The 20443-nt window shown below is 43.9% G+C and overlaps 1 protein-coding gene across 2 annotated transcripts in view; it reads left to right on the top strand.

Annotated features, from left to right (window-relative positions):
- The window catches only part of Tmem260 (transmembrane protein 260), a 67739-nt gene extending 48520 nt beyond the window's left edge, over window positions 1–19219 (top strand). Inside the window, exons 11-16 of one of the 2 annotated variants that reach the window (XM_021181987.1) lie at window positions 318–489; window positions 4043–4191; window positions 9316–9492; window positions 11207–11260; window positions 13129–13219; window positions 15973–19219. In XM_021181987.1, the coding sequence (XP_021037646.1) occupies window positions 318–489; window positions 4043–4191; window positions 9316–9492; window positions 11207–11260; window positions 13129–13219; window positions 15973–16227 (898 nt within the window). In that variant the 3' untranslated portion in view covers window positions 16228–19219. The remainder of the gene's footprint in view (window positions 1–317; window positions 490–4042; window positions 4192–9315; window positions 9493–11206; window positions 11261–13128; window positions 13220–15972) is intronic. The other variant, XM_029468944.1, reaches the window with a different exon arrangement.
- The last annotated feature ends 1224 nt before the right edge of the window (window positions 19220–20443 follow it).

Here is a 20443-nt window from a genome sequence, read left to right on the forward strand (position 1 = left end):
TGCCTTCTCCTCGAGTTTCTGTTAGCACCCTCTAAAGAAGCTGAGAGGATCCTGGGCGGGCATGGTGGCGCACGTCTTTCCTCAGGAAGCAGATGCAGGCAGCATGGTCCACAGAGCAAGTTCCAGGACAGCCAGAGCTATGTGGAGAAACCCTGCCCCAGACAGACAGACAGACAGACCACTCAGCTCATAATCTGTTCTGCTTAACTGTGTGCCTTCTCAGAGCCGAGTGAGAAACTCTGAAACACTGTACACACATGGAGGGAGAGGAAAACATAGACTTGTGTTTTAATTAGCTGAAAAATCTTTTTATTCAGCATCTGTGACCAAAGAACCAATAACGTGGTTGATCAGTTTGCACGAAATCTTCTGGACTCCATGCCTCAGGATGCCATCATCCTACTCAGAGGAGACCTGCCTGGAAACGCTCTCCGTTACTTGCATTACTGCGAGGGCTTGAGGCCAGATGTTTCACTGGTGGATCAAGAAGTAAGTGTATGAGAGACGTCCTCAGCACACAGCAACTTTTAACCACTTCGTTCATGGAGGCATATGCCTGCGGCTTGAGTCTGGACAAACAGTATGATCCCATGTAGATAAACAGATAAGCACTTTTTTAAAAAAAATATGGTTGGGTATGCTTTTCATAATCATTCTTTTCTGTGGGTTTCTGTGGAGAAAGGAAGTTGATTTTTGCTTTTAGCGTGGTCTCACAGTATAGACCAAGGTAGCCTGAAGTCCACCCTAGTCCCCTTGGTTTCACATGTGCTAGGATTCCCAGTGTACCACCAGCCATATACTCTGAGAGTAGATATATCATAGTCCTGTTTACTTTGGGTTGACTTATAATTTGTTTCTTCCTCATTTAAATGGTTTTATCAATGTTTCCTTCACCTTAGAGTCAAGGAATAGTGGTTATAAGACCTGCTGGATTGTTAGGTTTAGCCAGTTCACCAAGCAAAACACATTGCACCTGGCCTACCTATGAAAAATAAATTAGTTGAAAATTTTTTAAAAATGTGTGCAAATAAACATTTCACTTAAAATTATAAATTATTAGTTATAATACTGCTATAGATTGATTCTATGACAGAAACATGTTTGGAGGTGACTTGTAAAATCTCATGTCTAGAGCTGAATAGATGATGGCTCAGCTGTGAAGTCCACTACTGACTGCTCTTCCAAAGGACTCAGGTTGGATTCCCAGCACCCACGTGGCGGCTCACAACCATCTAATGCAATACCTGCTTCTGGCTTCTGTAAGCACCAGGCATGTACATGAAACAGACATGCATGCAGACAAAACACCTGTATACATGATATTAAAGTTTAAAAAGTAATTACTTTTTTTTAAGTGCTATTAAAACAGCTTTCCTGGACTGGAAATGTAGCCGCACCACATAAACTGGGTATGGAGGTGGCTCCTGTGATCCAGCACTTAGGAGAATCTGAAGTTAAAGGTCACGGCCAGCCTCATGTACACAAGACTCTGTCTCAAAGGCAACACATTACAAAACAGAGCAAGTATCCGAAACTGAAAAACTATACTTAAGATTGATTGTTTTAATCTTAAATGCCAAAAAGAGAGCAAATGCAGTGTTTCGAGTCGTCCCTAGGGAAAGGAGAAACTCTGGATCGTGAAGGATGACGTGACTGACCCCGGTGAGTGCGGACATCCGGCTCCCTTCCTAAAGGAGGGGAGCCTCAAGAAACTGGGTTTGCAGGTGCCCTGTGTGGGGATTTTGCACATTGTGGGTATAAGCAGTTTGTGAGCAGTGTGTAAGCTGTACAGACTGACTGCCAGCTCAGCTTCTCAGAATTAGATGCTGTGACTTGGTGTGCACCACAGTTGTAAGCCCCATTGAAGCAGCAGCTACTGTGGTTTCGAACATGGATCTCAGAGAATCTTACAGTCAGATTCAGAGCCTCATTGTGTCACCTCCCAGATGTGTGGTGGACCAATGACTCTTCCTCTGGGAACTTGTGTTTGCTTAGTCACTGATGCAAAGATGCTTTTGAGTACTTGAAACGGAGTGCCTAACCAAGAGCAGGCTAAAGGGTAGCATAAACTTTGACGTCACAAGGTGATGTAGAGAGGTGGTTTCAGGACTGATGATGCAAACAGTGTAATGATGTCAGAGGTGTTAGAGTTTGCTTTCTGTCACCGTGATAAAACAGTGACTAAAACCAACTCGACAAAGGATTTGTTTCATTCATATGTTTTGGTCCCATCACATTGAAGGAGGCAGGAACCAGAAGCTGAGACCACAGAGGAACACAGCTTACTGGCTTACTCTGTGGCTTCTTTTACCACCTAGGACCACCTGCCCAGGAGTGGTACCACCCACAGAGGGTTGGCCCCTCCCTCCCGTGTCAATTGTTAATCAAGAAAATGTACCACAGATGAGTTCAGTGGCTACCTGAAGGAAGGAGTTCCTCCTCTGAGGTCCCCTCCTCCCAAGTGAGTCTGGGTCGTGTCCAGTGGTCAAATTTTAACCAGCACAGATGCCTAGTTCCAAACCTTACATCCTAAAACAAAGCAAGATGCTTCTTGCCCTGCTGGCGTAGCTCTTGGTTGGGAGTAACATGCTTTTCAGAGCTCCTGCAGACTCCAGCAATTCATATGCCCATTCCTGAAACATTCACTAGCTAAGGTGAGTCACTGCGCCTGAGCACATTGCTGCCTGAGAGAATAGGTCATAATCAGGAGTATGTTACAAAAAAGAAGGTCGCAGCTATTGAATGGGCCCTCAGTGATTTCTGACAGAACTAAAGTAAGGTTATTATGAGAATTAACTGCAGTATATTAAGTTCATAACATGCTGCTCAACTGATGTGAGTAACCCCAAGTATTGAAACCACTGGGTAATAAAATCTTTGAGATGTACAATATATGCATTTAAAATTAACATCATTTGTTAAGTAAATGACTTATTCAGGGTAAGTAAAACATGAGCACAGTTGCCTAAATGATCATATTCAAAATGTAAGTAGGAGTCTTTTCTATGAAAATACAGAATTAAGTATAAAATTAACAAAAGTGATTTTTTTTCTGATAACTCTTTTACTGAAAAGACATGTGAATCTAGGTGTGGTGGCATATGCCTGAAAGTACTCAGGATCTAGAAGCAGGAGGCTCAAGAGTTTGAAGCCATCTGGGCATGGTGGTGCAGGCCTTTGATCCCAGCATTTGGGAGGCAGAGGCAGACAGATTTCTGTGAGTTCAAGACCAACTTGGTTTAAAGAGAGAATTCTAGACCAGCCAAGTGACATAGTGAGGCCCTGTCTCAAACAAAACAGAACAAAACAAAATGGCTAGCCTATGCTATATAACAAGACCCTGTCTCAAAAATAAAAACAAAAGATGTATAAGGGTGTATGGTTAATTGGGGACTACTAATAAATTCAGATTATATAGCCAAAAAGGTTTTCAGCTTTGAGGCCTAGGTTTAATTAGGATTGAGCTTCTGAAGGACAGAGTTATGTGTTATCCATTAAGTGACCAGCACTTAAAAAGACAAGAGCGTAGTAGTGACATACTTGTGTATTTTGTCTATCCATCGAAGACATTTCAACCACAACTAAAACAAGTGGAGCACTGTTGTGTGCTCCACAGTGTGCTCGGTGCAGAGATAACAGGATACATTCTCTTCCCCCCCCGCCCCCCCCGGGGGCTCAGGCTAGTGAGGAGTAGGCCTAGAAGTATACCAGAGACAGGTACAGGGGCAGAGACACGGGAGGGCTTCTGGGGCTGTGTCTGCACTGGTACTGAAGATCAAGTTCAGCTCTCTAGGTCTAAGACTGGGGAGCACCATCTGGGAGTTGGCAAGCCCGTGGAGAGGTTCTGATGACGGTCGTTGGTAGTGGTCATCTCCTAAGACATGAAGCTGCCATACTCCCCAGTTTGCCCGAATGGGTATTTATCTCATCCCAAGTGTTTAACAAGTGTATCCACATTTTAGAACCTTCCGGTGGCTGCTGGTGAACCCGAGTCTTTGCAGCATGTGCTGAGGTGTGGCTCCCTGTGTGATCTTTCCGACAGATGATGACCTATGAGTGGTACTTACCCAAGATGGCGAGGCATTTGCCAGGAGTGCACTTTCCTGGGGACCGGTGGAACCCTGTGGAAGGAGTGTTACCCAGTGGGATGGTCACATTCAACCTCTATCACTTTCTTGAAATGAATAAGCAGTAAGCATTCTGTTCATATAATAGCTTTTCTCAACTCTGAAGCTTTGCTAAAATTGTTTCTGAAGCAGCTGTGTGCCTCATCCACAAGACCAATTTTCTACCTATTTCCCTGCCACCAGTGAGATTATCTTTGTAATTAAATTGAATATCTGTGCATAAATGAGGCCAGGCAGAAATAAATGGTATTGTTCTGGGTAAAAGAAAAATAAAGACAGATTAGCAAGAACAGCAAATAAGATCTTAGCACAATTCTGAGAAGTTGGAGATGTGCCTGTCTACTTGAGATCATTGTAGGTGAATTGCAAGCAATTACAGGTTCCTCCTGATCGGCACGGTGGCCCCTTTTAAGCGTAAAGCATTTTTTTTCCAGGAATAATCACTATATAAAAATAGCTTAAGCATTTTTATAAAGGATAAAACATTTTTATAAATAAGAAAAACACCTCCAGTTTATGCGAGCTGAGGATAAAATAGAGGAAGCGTGAATTCTGTACTTGAGAACATAAAATGATTTGGGGGTGAGGTCAGGAATGTGCTGAGACCTGAGCATCGATTGCTTCTGTCTGAGATGCTTGGGACTGGCCAGGGCTTGAAAATGAAGTATTTATTTCATGCTCTTATTTATTTCATGTTCTTTTGTTTGTTTGTTTGTTTGTTTTCTTGTAAAGAGGACTTGAGAACGTTTTTATAAATGCCATTGTCATGTTATCCCTTGGTAGAGACGCAGTAATGCAGTTTTCAGTATGCTGCTGAGCCAGTTTTCAGTGGCTCACAGAGTGATAGAAAGGGAGTAAACCCAAGTGTGCCATCACAACAGCACTGAATTACTACATCCAAAAGTAAGAGGTAATGAGCCATTAGCGTGCCCAGACTGGCACTTTTGTGAATTATATTTAATTTAGCTTTAAGATATTTCAGATATCTGCTCTGTTATAGTTCGAGTTAGGCCTGGCAATAAGAAGATAAGTGAGGCTCAGTTTCAAATCCAAGTGGACCATGTCTAGTAGCTGGCTGTATACAGTGATCTACTGTATACAGTGATGTGAATGGATGCTGGCACTAGCCAGAGTGAAGCATGCCACGTGTGCCTACTGAATACATGATTTGACTACATCAGCTAGGCATTCTAGGAACACAGACAAGGAAGCCATTAGTTTTGCCTGTGGGTGTTCATTCAGCATTTGTTACAAAATGAGTTGGAGCTGGAGACATGGCTCAGTGGTTAAGAGTGTTTGCTGCTCTTCCAGAGGACCCGAGTTCAGCTCCCCATTCCCAGTTTACAATGTCCTCTTCTGATTCTGGATCCAAGGGACTCAACACCATCTTCTGGCCCATGGGCACATAGGAACACACACACACACACACACACAGTATACATAAAAAAGAAAAAAGAAAAGGAAAGGAAAGGAAAGGAAAGGAAAGGAAAGGAAAGGAAAGGAAAGGAAAGAAATGGGAGTCTAAGATGTTCCAAGAACAATATTATAGAAATATTTCATCTCCCTGGAAATGCTGTCAGTCAAGGACACTGCTCCTGTCATTTGATCACCTGGCTTTGAAGTTTCGTTGTCCTTAGCATAAGTCGCTTATTTACGTACACATGTCTAGGTGACCGCACATCTGGTGTTTTTTTATGGAGAATATAATCGCACTTCTACCTCATGTCATAAACTTTTCTATGTAATCAGTAAAATGCATCTTTTTGTAGCCTTGAGGCTTCTGTAAAATGGATAATTAACCATTTTTTATGTTTTTTTAAATTGTTTATTGTTTCTATATTTTTGCTGTTATGAAGATCATCATTCTGGGCCACAGCATTTTTTAATATTTTTGACTAACAGAGGTCCCAGAAACAGTATTGCCTATTGTTACCTAATTTTAATGTTTTTAACATTTAAAAAGTAGTGTGTGTTCATTGTAGAATAAGGTACCTTTTAAATACTGGGAATTTATGGCTGGAACCATCAAACATTAAAAATGTTTCATAAAAGTGTAGTATAGATACAATCCCTATAATACTGTATTACTTGATATACTTTCTGACTTTTTACTGTACTAAAATTATGAGCCTTTTGTATCTAGTCTTTATGGAGGAGGTAGAATTTTAAATCATTGGGGTAAAGAGTACTAGTGTGTTAGAACACTGTTAGTAAAATATATCCGACTGGAGAGATGGCTCGGTGGTTAAGAGCACTGGCTGCCCTTCCAGAAGACCTGGTTCAATTTCCCAGCACCCACATGGCAGCTCATAACTGTCTGCAGTTCCAGTTCTAGGGGATCTGGCACCTTCAGCCATAAAGTAAAACACATAAAGTAAAAATAAATATTTTTAAAAAAAAAAAAAAACTATGCTAATAGTAATTAGAATATAAACATCTCACTCAGACAAGAAATGATGGATTCTGAAGACATGAATGGCTTAAGGGCACTTGCTAGGCCACCGTGTGATGTCTTCCTCTGCACATACTTTTAAGGAAGGAAGCTTATTTATTGATCACTGTTTTTTAAAAAACATTCATTAAAATAGACTTTTAATGGGCACAGATTTCTACGAGACCTGACATGTGTACACTTGTGTGTGGCATCCCACAGTGAGGATACTGGATGGTCCAGCCCTGACATGTGTATACTGTGCATGGCATCCCACAGTGAGGATACTGGATGGTCCAGCCCTGACATGAGTACACTGTGCATGGCATCCCACAGTGAGGATACTGGATGGTCCAGCCCTGACATGAGTACACTATGCATGGCATCCCACAGTGAGGATACTGGATGGTCCAGTGCAAATGCTCTTGTGCTGCTCTTGTACAGCAGCTGCTGCGTTCACAGCCCCACTGCGGCTGCCAGTGCTCTGCTCTTCACTGTAGAGAATCCAGTTTCCAGGGTGTCGGGGCATAACCTAGAGTCCCTCGTGCTTCACTCAGTGTGGTGGTAGCCTGAAAACCATTCAGACTGTTGACTGATTGGGCCTGAAAGCCTGCAATCCCAGGAGGACGCTGAGGCAGGAAGATCATGGGTTCAGTACCAGTCTAGGCTGCAGAGAGAGTTTAAAGCCAGCAGGAGTAACTTTAACCTTGTCCCATAGTAAAAAGAGGGCTGGAGGCAAGGCTGGGTATAGAGTGTTCATGGTGACTCTTGACCCTCCCTGTGTGCTGGGGGTGGGGGTGGAGCAAGAGTCCTTGAGTGTGATAAAACCACAGGGACCAGACAGTTCACAGACTGTCCACAGCTACCATAGCCACCCAGGCCAGTGGCTTCTGGGTCCCTGGTCACATAGACTCACAGGATAAAATTCACAGATAATGGAGAGGTTGAGTTTTGTTGTAGGTAAGAGCTCAAGAGAGAGGAAGGAAGCGGAGGTGTGTGTAAGCAAGACCCAGTCAAGGGCTGCCCCGAGGGTCCTGCTCTAGGGATTGATATATGTTTATTAGATGGAGGCACTGTGTGAGGTGACCGGGTCGGTCCAGTTCTCCCATCCACAAGGTGTTCACGGTACCTCTCCATCCTGGTGACTGAGCTGGTGTTCAGGACACACCTAAAGGGTCTGATCCCCCTCATAGCTTCCTGGACTCTGTGCTCATTAGATTTCAATACAAAAGGAGAAAGATTAGAATAAACCAGAGCACACACCAGTACCCTTAAACATTTTTGGCCTCTTTTTTTTTCCTTTGGCCAGTAAAACCAAGGTCATTTTTGGCTTATTTTTGACCCCCACATCCCTGCCTGATCCGTTTTCATCAGGGAGTATAGTCTGCTCTTTGACCAATTGTGTAAACCCCACATGGAGCCAGAACTCCATGGCACAGTGAACTCGTAGCTCAGTTGCCCCAGTATTTTCCAGTTCCATAGGGCGTACTTTCTTCATACTTCGGGCCAGAAAGCTTTCATCTTCTGCCGCGCAGGCGCGTCCTTTCTCCCTGAGACTCTTGTCTATATCACGCAGCAGGCTGAACTCCTACTGCCCCTGGAACTCAGGGTTTGGGGTCCCTAACCAGCCACACTACCATCACCACACCGCTGCTAACCCCACAGCTTACAAGGCATTGCTCCCATGCCTAGGACAAGGAACCCCCACCCCCAGTCTTCCGACCTCCGGACCCCTTTCTTACTCCTTGGGCTTGAAAACTTGGGACCTGCCTTTGGCCATCCCGCTTGTTTCAGTGCGGAAGTGGAGGGAGGATGGAGCCCTGCTGATTTGGATCTGGGTTCTTTCCTGAGTCTTCTCATCCGGGTCCTCAGCTGGCTGCTGCTGGCTTCCTCTCAGAGCCTGGCGGAGTGAGGCTGGAACTGTCTTCCCCAGAGTCACCTGTTCCTCTGGAGGGAGAGCTGCATGCCCAATGCCACGTGTAGCTTTCAGCAGCCCGAGAACACTAGGCAGATGAGAAGACAGCAAGTTAAATAACTTCCCTAAATCATAGAGGCAGAAAGGGGTGAGGGGGAAAATGTAAGATCTCCACTCCCATTGTCTCCTTTCAAAGTTACCCAAGCCTTTAACTTTCAAATCGGTCTCCCTATACGGTGCTCCTTTTTCTCTTTTCTTTCTACTTAACAACCACAGATTGGAAGGAAGCTATTGTTTAAGCCATTTCTGTTTCTAACTTTCCGTAGGCTCTCAGGTTCCTAACAGTTATTCAAATCTGATTAATTTAATTCCAGCCAGTATTTATTATGTGTTAACCTCGTGCTGTGTGGCATTCAAAGTTAATGCGGGCGGGTGGCCTATCCTTAGGTTGCTTCCAGGCTTCTCGGGGAGACTTACAAATGCAAATAATACGCACAGAAATGACAAGAAACCGGGAGTGCAGTGGCTGCGGCCCAACCAGGACCTATAACTCTACCTGTAAAATAAGAAGGGATATCAAAGAAAGCATTTGTTTGTGACACACCCGTTCCTGGTGAGGGCAGGAAGACGGTTCTCATCTGTTCCAGTTTGCTCCTTCCCGTAGTGTTTTGTTTTGTTTTTACAGTAAATAAATTTCATGTGCTATATTTAAGAAAGATTTAAATAAACCAACATATTCACAAATGGTGTATAAATAACTATGGCTTATGAACTCCAAAATGACCTTCTGTGAACTAAAGGAATATAACATTTAGAACTGTATGCTCTTCTGTTTTGGGTAGAAAAGAAACATTTGTTTGCATAGGAATTCATGAAGGTGACCCAACCTGGAAAAAGGACTATTCACTTTGGCCATGGGGATCTTGTGACAAATTGGTGCCTTCCAAGATTGTATTCAACCCAGAGGAGTGGATTGAACGCACAAGAGCCATCTATAACTGGACTGAGGCCTATGAAAGGTATGAGTGGCTGTTGTGTTTTTACGAAGATGTCAGTTCTGTGTGTCTAAAAGGAAAAGGGCTACATTCTGAGACACCCTTTTTTGTCGTTTTGGCTTTTTTGAGACAAATTCTTACAATGCAGGCTGACCTTGAACTCGGGACCCTCCTGCATCAGCCTCCCAAGTGCTGGGATGAAAGGCCTGTCCCACCACACTTGGCTCTTGAGACGCTTCTTAATTTTTTGGCTTTGTTTTTCAATCAATTATTTTCTGCCCACAACAGATCAGAATGCATGAGCAGGAGGAGATGGTCTCTGTGCCCCTCCTGTCTGGGGAATCTGAGGGACGGGGAATGGGCTCCCTGAGTCTGATGCATGCCATCTTTTGCTTTCGGGCCATGACGCCAAATGGTCCAGCAGCCTGTACTGTATCCCCCTACGCGTGGAAGGGACTCCTGTGCTGTGCCTTACAGGGCACTCTTCTGCCCATGACACTTGCCACAAGAGTGAACTTCCAGCACACAGACGAGTTTAGCGTGCGGCTCAGTGGTGCAGCACTTTGCTAGCATGCGCTTGGGATGGGTGATTCAGTCTCCAGCACAAGAGCGGAAGGACAGACAGTTTCTGTAAGAAAGGCTGAATCTGAGAAGCTTTTCTGTGCCTGTCTGTCATCAACCTTGTTATACTGGTTAGGGCATTATTAATTTCTTCTTAAAACATTTTTACATAAGTTTGTTCTTACCTATGGGAAAATAAGTCAAGCAAAACAAATTGCCCCTGTTATCTGATTTTTTAAATTATGCGTTATTGAGCCTCTTCTGCTCTTGCAGAAGACCCAGCTTTGGTTCCCAGCACCCACATACGGTGGCTTCATAACGACCTGTAAGTCTAGCTCCAGCGAGCCAACATCCTCTTCTGCCTTCTACAGCCACCTGCACGCCTATGTACATACCCCACACACACAATTAAATATAAGTATTTTACATTACTGGATTATCTAGTATTAGATAGCCTATTGTTTAGAGCTCAGGTGCAAGAAGAGCGATCATGTTAACAGGCTCTAGGAAAGGTTCGGAGATGGTGAGAAAGAAACACCTCCACAGTGCTGACCACAGCAGAGTTTGCTGACCTGGATTCATCAGAAAAGCTGGAATATTACAGCCAGCTGGCTGTGGTGGCACATGCCTAAAGTGCCAGCACCCAGGAGGCAGAGTCACCAGGATCTGAGTTCAAGACCAATCTGATCTACATAGTGAGACCCTTTCTCAAAAAAATAAAAAATTACATTTTCTTCAGATAGCCATGAAGATTGTGTGTGTGCACTCACGCGCACGCACACGCGCGCACACACACACACACACATTGTTTCTTAGCACCATTCTCTCTAAACAGATACTTGATAAAAAATTTTAACTATAATTTTAAAATTTTTTATTATACATTTTTATTATAAAACTCTGCCTAGCAGTTGTTTGGCTGGAATTCTTCAAGCAGCCCATAGCCCAGCAGGGGTTTAGTGAAGCCCAGTGTCTCAGGATCAGCTGCCCACTGCCTGCAGCCTCTTCCCCTCTGTCCTCTGCCCCTTGAGGCAGCTACTAAAATGCAAAGCTTTGGTGTGGTTATCATCAACACACCCAGAGCCAGCCTCTTCTAGTGCTTATAAGACTATAAAGCAGGCATTGTGTGTCATGCTGTAATGTAAGCGACGAAGGAAACTTTTTCTTGTAACTACAGATTTGGTCCATCTTCTTGGGAATCGGTGGCCAATGAGGAGATGTGGCAAGCAAGGTGAGTGATCTACATTTTATTATTTGCAGCCTGTTTTTTAATATGCAAAGGAATAGCCCATGGTACTTTTTGTTCTGGGACTGTGGATGAGTGGGAATAAAAATAACTTCAGAACCGCTATTTGGCTCAAGACATTGTATTACTATGCATGTGTAATACATAGTAATATTAATAATCTTCATAATAACTTGTGAAGCTCTGTTATCTCATTTTATAAAAGAGCAAGGCAGACAGATTTCCAAGGGCACGTAATGACAGTGATGGAGTCCAGAGCTCAGTGTAACCCCGAGGCATCCTGACTCCTGGGCTCCGTTCTGTAATTAGGCATTACAGCCATGGCTCCATTCGTGCTATGCCAGTTTGTCATTAACACACTCAGCTAATGCTTACAGAGGCCAGGCGGTGTGCCAGGCCAGAAGCTACACAGGACGGTGACAGTCCCTGCCCTCATGGAGCACAGTTTGTCACAGCAGACTACATGAAAAGACATCAGCCGCTACTCACAGAGACTGCTCACAGAGAGAGGCTCGCTGTTCCAGATGGATCACTTCTTGGTGGCACTGCTGCTTTTTCTTGGTCTCTGTCATTATTTTTGAATAATCAACCAACAGGAGGCGGCAAGATGGCTTCGAGGGTAAAGGCACTTGCTGCCAAGCCCAGTGACTTGAGTTGATCCTTGGAACCCACGGGTTCCATAAATTGTCCTCTGGTTACCATATTTAAGATACAGCTTGCAGACTCACACAGATGCAAAATAAATAAATATAAAAAAATTAAAATAAAATAAAACCAACACAAATCAAACTTTGGCCATTCATGCAAAACTCCTAGGCAATATAGAACAGGGTCTCTCACACATATGGAGTTCTTCCTTCTGCAAAAATATGTTGATGCCCAATCTATGCCAGAGATTGTGTTCTGAGGATAGAGTTAGGATATAAAGCATTTATATATGTATAAGGATTTATTAAGAATTACCAAGATATAGCTCCTTGGGCAAGCAAGATGGCTCAACAGGTAAAGGTGCACTTGGCTCCAAATGTGTCAGCCTGTTCAGTCCTCACTACCTACATGGCAGGAGGAGGAAACTGATTCCTGCAAGTTGTCCTGTGACTTCTACACTGTAGCATGTGCATGTGCCCTGTGCCCCGCCCACACACACACCCGAAAGAAAGAAAGAAAGAAAGAAAGAAAGAAAGAAAGAAAGAAAGAAAGAAGAAAAAATGTAGTAAAAATATTTTTAAAGAAAGAAACATAACTCCAATATAAAGATTGCAAAATAGCTGGAGTGTAATTTGTATCAGAGGGCTTTTTGAAAAAGTTAGAAAGTGGCATAAAGTTGCCAGTCTAGTTACACGGGCAAACAGTTGCATTGAGGATCTGATCAAAAACTTCTCTGCACAGTTGTTCATTGTGATTGAATCTGGGAAAGCTGGGTGACTTCATGTGAAAGAGAGAAGCAGGACACTATCTGGGCAGGTGCTGATTTAACTGGTGTGCTGAATACCATTTGGATGTTTGGGTGCTCAGAATGTCTACCCAGTTTTTTAAAGAACTGGTTGCCCATGACATAGCTGCCACCGGTGATAGGTACCTTCAGGGATGTACTGGCCAGCCCAGCAATGCTCCCTGTCTCTGACTGCTGTTCCATAACAGCAACGGGCACCTTCAGGGAACCACACAGTGATGAGCCTTTTCCCAAAACATTTTAGTGTTGAGCATGAGTGCCACTGTGTCCTTCGGGGCTTTTGGATCCTGTTGGTTCAGAGTAAATTTCCATGAACATGAGAGAATGAAGAATGCACACACAAAAAATTGTCCATTCCCCATCTTGATGTTTCTAATGAGGGTTCTTCCTCCACCCCCAGGATGAAGACTCCATTCTTCATCTTCAGCCTGGCCGAGTCTGCCGCAGTTCCTGCAGATGTGAAAGCACAACTCTACATGCATGCATATAAAGTATGTTTCAGTTTTGTTGCAGGGCATCAACTGGGAGGTGGAAGCAACTGGGGTGGAGGCAGGGCATGCAATGTAATCTTTACCCTCTCACGCCCAGGTTGTCTTGAGCATTAGCAGTAAACATGGAGAGCATTCAGTTGTGTCACAAACAGTGTTGAAGCTAGGGTCATGGTGAGTAGAATGACACCCTCCCCCACAGTGCCTGGCCCACTGCCTTCTGTGGCAAAGGGCACATGTGGTTGAGTTAAAGGACCTGAGATCAGGCTTGGGTTAGCCCATTTGGTTCACTATGATCATAGGAGCCTTCCAAAAGAGAAACCAGGAGAGATTTGGAAATGGTATCCAGGAGCCATGGTGGTGAAGGGAGGACTCTGAGTCACAGGTGCAGAAGGGTCTGGAAACTGGAAAGGGAAGGAATAGATTCTCGAGCGCTCCAGAAGGAGTGAAGCCCTACCGATAGACGCCTCAGCCTCTCATCTCAGGTGCAGGACAGTGAACCTGTGATTTCTAGGCAAGTGTCTGTCACTCTTTGTTGCAGAATCAGGAGGAAGCTTGCGTAATGGCTTTACTAGAGCAAGCTCTGCCATGTCACCCTCAATGCCAACCTGACATTGGCTACACATGAAATGATAGGAGTTCTGGGGACAGATAAGCTATAGAAAGAGTTTTGACTTCTGACTACCCTTGGGAAGCCCATCACACCTTCACATCGCTACACCCTCCTCAGGAAAGATGCACAGAGGAGAGGCTCGCAGTAGCACTGTTATGACAAAGCTCTGGTTTCCTATATGGTCTTTAGCATAGTCTGATAGTGTTAGCACTGGCACTACTAAGAAGTCAGCCAGTTTGTCATGTGGAAGCATACATCCAGGTAAGGGCCCGTGCACAGCGAGCTTAGCCCTGCGTGTATGAGCAGCCAAGTTTCCCCTTTCTGGGCTCCATGGTTCCATCAGCCAGTACACTTGCTTGCTGCTGAGTTAAATAAAGCAGCATGGTGTCCAGTCAGAGTGACTCACTTTGCTCCTAGGTTTTGAACATTAACTCACTTTTATTCGTTCTTCACTCACGGCATTTGTTGAGCACCTAATCAACACTGCACAATGCGTTAGAAACAGTCTTGTCCCTGCGATCAAGGCAGCAGGCTCCAGAAAGGATGTTGAGCATGATCCACCCTTCACTCACAGATGATGCTTACGTGTGCTGACAGAGGTGCTGTGGGACAGAGATATATGAGCCTGAGTGCTGGGAAGAGATGTCATGAGGTGCCATGCTGGAATATCAGGGTGCGCTAGCCAAGTAGATGGTAGATCAAGAAAGGGAAGGAGGGAAGGTGGGCCATAAGGAGGTAACTACAGGGGCAAAGGCAGAGTCCTTCAGGGTACCCCACTCAGGGGCAGTGAGGGATTCAGTTTTTAAAGGCAGCCTATAGAGTTCTGTCTGGCAGCCAAGAGGGTCAGAGTCTAGGCCCACTCCAGCCTAAATGTCAACTGTGAGTCGTCAGTGTGCAGGAATAAAGGAAACTGTTCTGAAAGGAGCTGCGAGACGGACAGGGTTATTACATCTTCAAAGGGCAGTCACCGGCTGGGGGCTTCTTGACAAGAACACTCTCTTACAGTAGACACGCATCTGGCTGCTTTGGAGGAGATAAGGAAGAAGATGATCTAATTGGTCCATTTCAACTATATGATATTGTGAACACTGCCCTAGTTAAAAGACCACTGCTCTGGTCTATCCTGAGAGTTTAAGGAACACTCCTAGTTACCCAATGCTAGCTTCACAGTGAAATTCCTAAGGAAGGAGGCATCTTGTTCTATTTTACTAACTAGTCTCTACTTAACCCCTTGTAAAATGTTGATACATTCCCCCTGGGAAATTCAGTATCAAAAATTCTAGACCACTAGTGGGATGGCTCAGCTGCCAAGCCTGATGAGCAGAGTCTAGTCCTCAGAACCTAAATAGTTGAAAGATAGAACTAACTCCCCAGAGCTGTCCTCTGACCTCCATATGTGCACTGTGATGCTCCCGTGGTGCTCCCGTGCCCGTGTGGACACACAATTTTTTTTTAATTTATTATTCTACTTGCTTCTCCTCTCTCTGCAGTTGGGAAATCCAAAATTCTGAGTTTCTATGGGCAAGGTTTTGGTTGTTAAGATGGTAAGTTGTAGGGTGCTTTGAAGACTTTCAGAATAGCCCTTTTAGGGAACTCTTGATTCTGTTGTGCCAGGAACACTTGATAACAATGGGATTGTTCGGATTGTATTGTTGCTAAGGCTGCCATTGTTTCTTGTAGAGAGAAATCCATGTCAATAATGCGAAACAGAAGTTTAATGCTGCTAAGTTCTTTTTTCTACACTATCTACTAAAGAAAGCTGTGTTTTTTCCCCCAGCAGCTAAATTTAGAGGTTTAGCCACTCGGCCTGTTGAGTAAATAGCTTTCCTCCAGTTAGAACTAAATCCTTTCCCAGAACATCTTTCTGGAGGAAGAGCACTTTGTCCTGACACAGTGTGTCTCAGGGTCCTGCAGCATCTGAAGCCCCAGAAGCAGTTTCAGATGGGGCACATTTGCCTCCTGCGACTGCAGTAATTACGTAGCATCCCTGCATTTTCTGCATGGCCTGGCAATGATTAGATTTTTACTGTAGGCTGCTTGGATTTTTTTTTCCTTGTGTTATTAATTCTTCTCAGTTTTCTGGTATTGAAATGAGGAAATTCACCAAGATAACAATGGAATCCCAACATTTGCTGTCTTCTAGCTTTATAAGGAGATTGTGTACTTGCAAGAGGAACACCCAGTGAATTGGCACAAGAACTACGCCATTGCCTGTGAGCGCATGTTACGCCTTCCAGGGACCGGCATAGACCCTGAAGTCCTGCTGTCTGAAACCATCAGACATTTTCATCTCTACACTCAGAAAGCACAAAATGATCCACAGCGAGCAGACATTATAGCTGCTCTCAAGCATCTAAGAAGAGAACTACAAAGTCTAAGAAATATAAAAAAGGTCTGAACCAGCAAAGTGTGGTAGCCCTGCTTACCGCTCTGCTCCCAAAGTTTCTGAAGTCCAAGAAATTTTCCTTCAAGTCCAGAAGCTGCATCAACAAAGTGGCAATCTCACTTATCTCCTGGATATCAGTGTCGCGTGCAGCAGAAACGAGGGAATGGCTGAAATGTAGGCCTTATGCAAAATCCTGTTTATCTCTGTTTAGCATTTCCATGAGAAGCATGCAAAAACATCTGTAGTACTCACAGAGCAACTGACTGTAGGTTCTAGCTGAGAAGGAATTGTCTCCACAGGCATTGGAGACATGTCTCCATGCTTATTGGGATCCAAGGGTAAATTCTTAAGAAATAGTGCAGACCAAAGTCATTTTCTATTTCCTACAAGTGAGATAGTTTCTAAAAAACGATTCTTGTAATATACCTCACTACAATTTCTTTTTCCCTTGTTAACTATAACTATTTTAGTCTTAAGTTTTATACTATATACCAAGTACCTGTTTTTTTTTAACTTTGAGTTTTATCATCTTAGTTCTGCAGCTCTTGAAAAGGAAAGCTAACTTCAAGTTCTCTCATTTCTGTTGCAGAAATGGGCAAATTCAAAAGGCATTTTATATGTCCTTAATTAATTTCATATTTATGTTGTCCTTCTCTTTGGATTCACAGATCTAGACCCAGTAATTAGGAAGTAGCTGCCCAGATGAACAAAGGGGCATGGGCGAGAGTGGGGGTGAGGACGTCGTTCAATAAATTCATTTCTGTTTCAGGCATCTTTTCTACATATTACTAAAGAGAACATAGCAAGAAATGCAGATAATAATAGTTCTTTATTTTATTATGACAGTTAATTAATAGCAACCTGTTTTAATGAATAAAGTCACTCAGAGTCCTTCAGCACTTCCTAAGTAGAGGCCAGAATCCGTAGGGATTCTTTCCCCCTGATTGTATAGCTCCTAGACTCCAAGCACTATATAGGCCCCTGTATAGAAATGCTCACTAATGAAGAGGGAGGGCTAGAAGCTTGTCTGCATTCAAAGATCACTGGTGAGTCATTCAGCAAGAAAAGGCCCCTTACCAGGAATAGTCACAGTTCCGTGGCATTGTACTAGCAAAAGGGTCTGATCAAAGGTCTCCCGTGGAGCTTGCATGGCTCCCTTTCATACCACGACCATAATTAAAACCACTAATTCTCTTTTAAAATGCTGCAGGATGCCATGTAGGCATCTGTCCGGAGTGTCCTTTGTGATGTCATAAGCGGTTAAGGACCAGTGCCGAGGGCTTTTGAGTGAAATGCCAGTCATGATGGTGCTTCAAGTCAAGGGTGCCTCTAAAAGCTTGACAGGGCCTTGACTGCACAATTCGAGCTGAATTTGCCCCTTGTCAGCTGCCAGTAAATAAATCTCAAAGGGGGGAAAGCTGAAGTTTCATTACCTGATCCGTGGGGCTTTGTTGGTTTTGGCATCACACAGGGGAAGCTCTTGCTCCTCCATTCTCTGGATTTGAAGATGTCCATTGGAGCCTGCAGTGCCTGGACAGGGTTCAGAGCGGAACCTTTTGAAGAGTGTCAATAGTTGTAACAGTTCAGCTGTTAGGAAGACAAATACATGGAGGGGCTCATTAATCCGCTTTTGGCTCTCGGTGCCTTTTGCCCTTTTATCACAGCCTTATTAGGCTCCTGCTCATCTTGAACCAGAAAAAACCGAATTGAAGTTGTTGAGTACTAATTGGCAAAGACTTTTAATCATGGGCCAAGAACTTTCACTGACTTGAAAGTAACTTCTCCGCAGGGAAGAACCAGAAACCTGGTTCACCTTAAAACAAAAACCTGTTGGAGCTCAGGGCAGTGCGAGCCTGGGAGGAAGCGCTGGGAAATTGTCTACGGCTCCCCGCTCCACAGAGATGATAGGAGATTGTGACTTCCCCTTTCCTGGGAGAGAAGGACAATAAAATCCAAAGATTTCTTCAGAAAGCCTTTATTGGTTCAGAAAAACCAATTCTTGAGTGTGTGGTGACCATGTTTGTTTCTGAACATCCTGTATGTGTGATTATTCATCTGAGACTCTACATATACACACGGTATTTATTAAAAGGAACATTTTCTGTCTAGGCTCACAAGGAGCAGCCGAGGCCTCTTTGAGAACACCTTTTAAATGTGTATCAGCATGTCGTAGGCATGTCCACTGCTGAGTGTGCTTTGCACATGAGTAGTATTAGCACATGGCATGTAGGTTATCTGACATTTGTACAGCAGTGACATTAGACCTCTTTGACAAAGCAATAACATATATAGCGTGAGACAGGTAAAATCACAACTATTTAAACTCCTTAAAACCATCGGTAAATGAAAACATTTCCAATGGAAGTATTATTTAAGGATGGTTAGCCTTGGCTAACCTTCATTCCCAGTCAGCAACTTAGAAGAATCTTTTCCTTTCTCCTGTGTGAAGCTAACGCTGCTTTTCCTCCCTTGCTATTGCTTTTCCTTGGCTGGAGCATAACAACATAAAATCAGATAAAGGGCTCCCTTCAGTCCAGCCCCCGAGGCTGCGGAGGGCGTGAGGAGATGGCTTCTTATACAGGATTTGGCCAGCATCCTCCTCCATGTCCCTGGTGTGCCATGGGTTGGCAGATCTACAGGAACCCCACAAAGCCAACTTCTGCCTGGAGGTTAGCCCGAGGAGGAAGTAGGAGCCGGCAGAGCTGTCTGTCTCTCCACACACTCCAGTGCCCTGCTGCCTGGACCCTAAGGCCAGCCCACTCCAGAGGGCACAGGACAAGGGCATTGTGGCTGCCATCGTCACTAGCAAAGCACTGAGCATGTCCCACTTCCTACCCTTCTCTGGTTCCTGCTGTGGGAGCATGCGCAGTTGAGAGCATGCGCAGTTCCTAGAGCTTAGTCCCTCTTGTTTTTAAAAAGAATGTTTAAAAAATTACACGTTTTGTTCTGTTACTGAGATTGTAGCCAAAATAAAAGAAAATTAATTATAATGTATTCAAAAATGTGACCGCTTACAATAGAGTTTGTAAATGTCACTTTGCTCATATTCTCAGTGTTTTCTGATGATGAAGCTATGATGTTTAGCCATTAAGAGATTTAATTAAAGCCAGGGTTTTTTTTTGGGGGGGGGGGTTGGGTCAAGTTATTATTATATATTATACTCTGCTGATAACTCGGTGTCATCAGATTAGGATATGAAGAGTACGTTTTTATATTTACATATTAAAAGTTAAACATTCCGACTCCTTAATCACACTTCCCATTAATATCCATCAGCAGTTAAAATGAGTGCTTTTAATATTTGGGAAGAAAAAAAAACACTTCAATTTGAAAGGTTAAAAAAAAACGAATCCTATTACAGTAAATCCTTTTGTTCTATTTCTGATATAATTTTACAAATGCACTATCATAAGGTAATAAGATTCCGAACTCCTTGAGTGCTATGGCGAGGTGAAGGGAGTAATTCCAGACCCCTGAGAGACTCACACCATATTCACTTATCCCCAAGTTCTGTTGTGGATGCAAAACCATTCTTAAGCGTGCACGCCAAACAAGTGAGGTTTCCAAGGATGCTGGGAACATTAAAAGCCAGGCTCTTGGCACAGCCCTGCAGAGCAAACAAGGAGTGGAGGCTTAGCTGCGCCCGTGCTCAATGAAGACGTCAGTGCCAGGCCTCTCCAAAGGCCTGTTTGATTTGGATCAGCATGGGTGATATCTTTCAAAGCCCAGAGAGCAGTGCGAGGGGCTTACCTGGTTGTAGAGAAGCACGCTAACCTGGATATATCTTGAAAAGGCTGTTGTCTTGTTTTTTCAGCAAAAACAGAAGTAACTTCACCAACCCAGCAAGTGTTAGAAAGATTAGCTCATGCTGCTAAAAAATAAATGCTGGCTGGTGGGAAGGGCAGACAGAGGTCCCCACACCAGGAACATGAAGCCAGCGATTGTTGGCCTCAAAAGGGCAACTTTCTGGCAGAACCAATATGTTATAGGTTGAAAACTAATTCTCAATCATAGGTATTTTGAAGAGACGTAAAGTTTTCAGCTGCTGAGATTGCTTCATTTTAAGATAACGGTCACAAGACCAGCATGTAGATCAGGGGCTGTGCTCAGCTTGTAGCATCCAAACACTGGCTCTTTTGTCCAGGAGGATATGGTAAGTCGTAAGTTCAGGTTTAAAACAAACCAACAACAACAACAACAACATCAGAGACCTAAGCCAAAGCTGGGA

This window comes from Mus caroli, chromosome 14 (genome assembly GCF_900094665.2).
Source record: "Mus caroli chromosome 14, CAROLI_EIJ_v1.1, whole genome shotgun sequence".
NCBI lineage: Eukaryota > Metazoa > Chordata > Mammalia > Rodentia > Muridae > Mus > Mus caroli.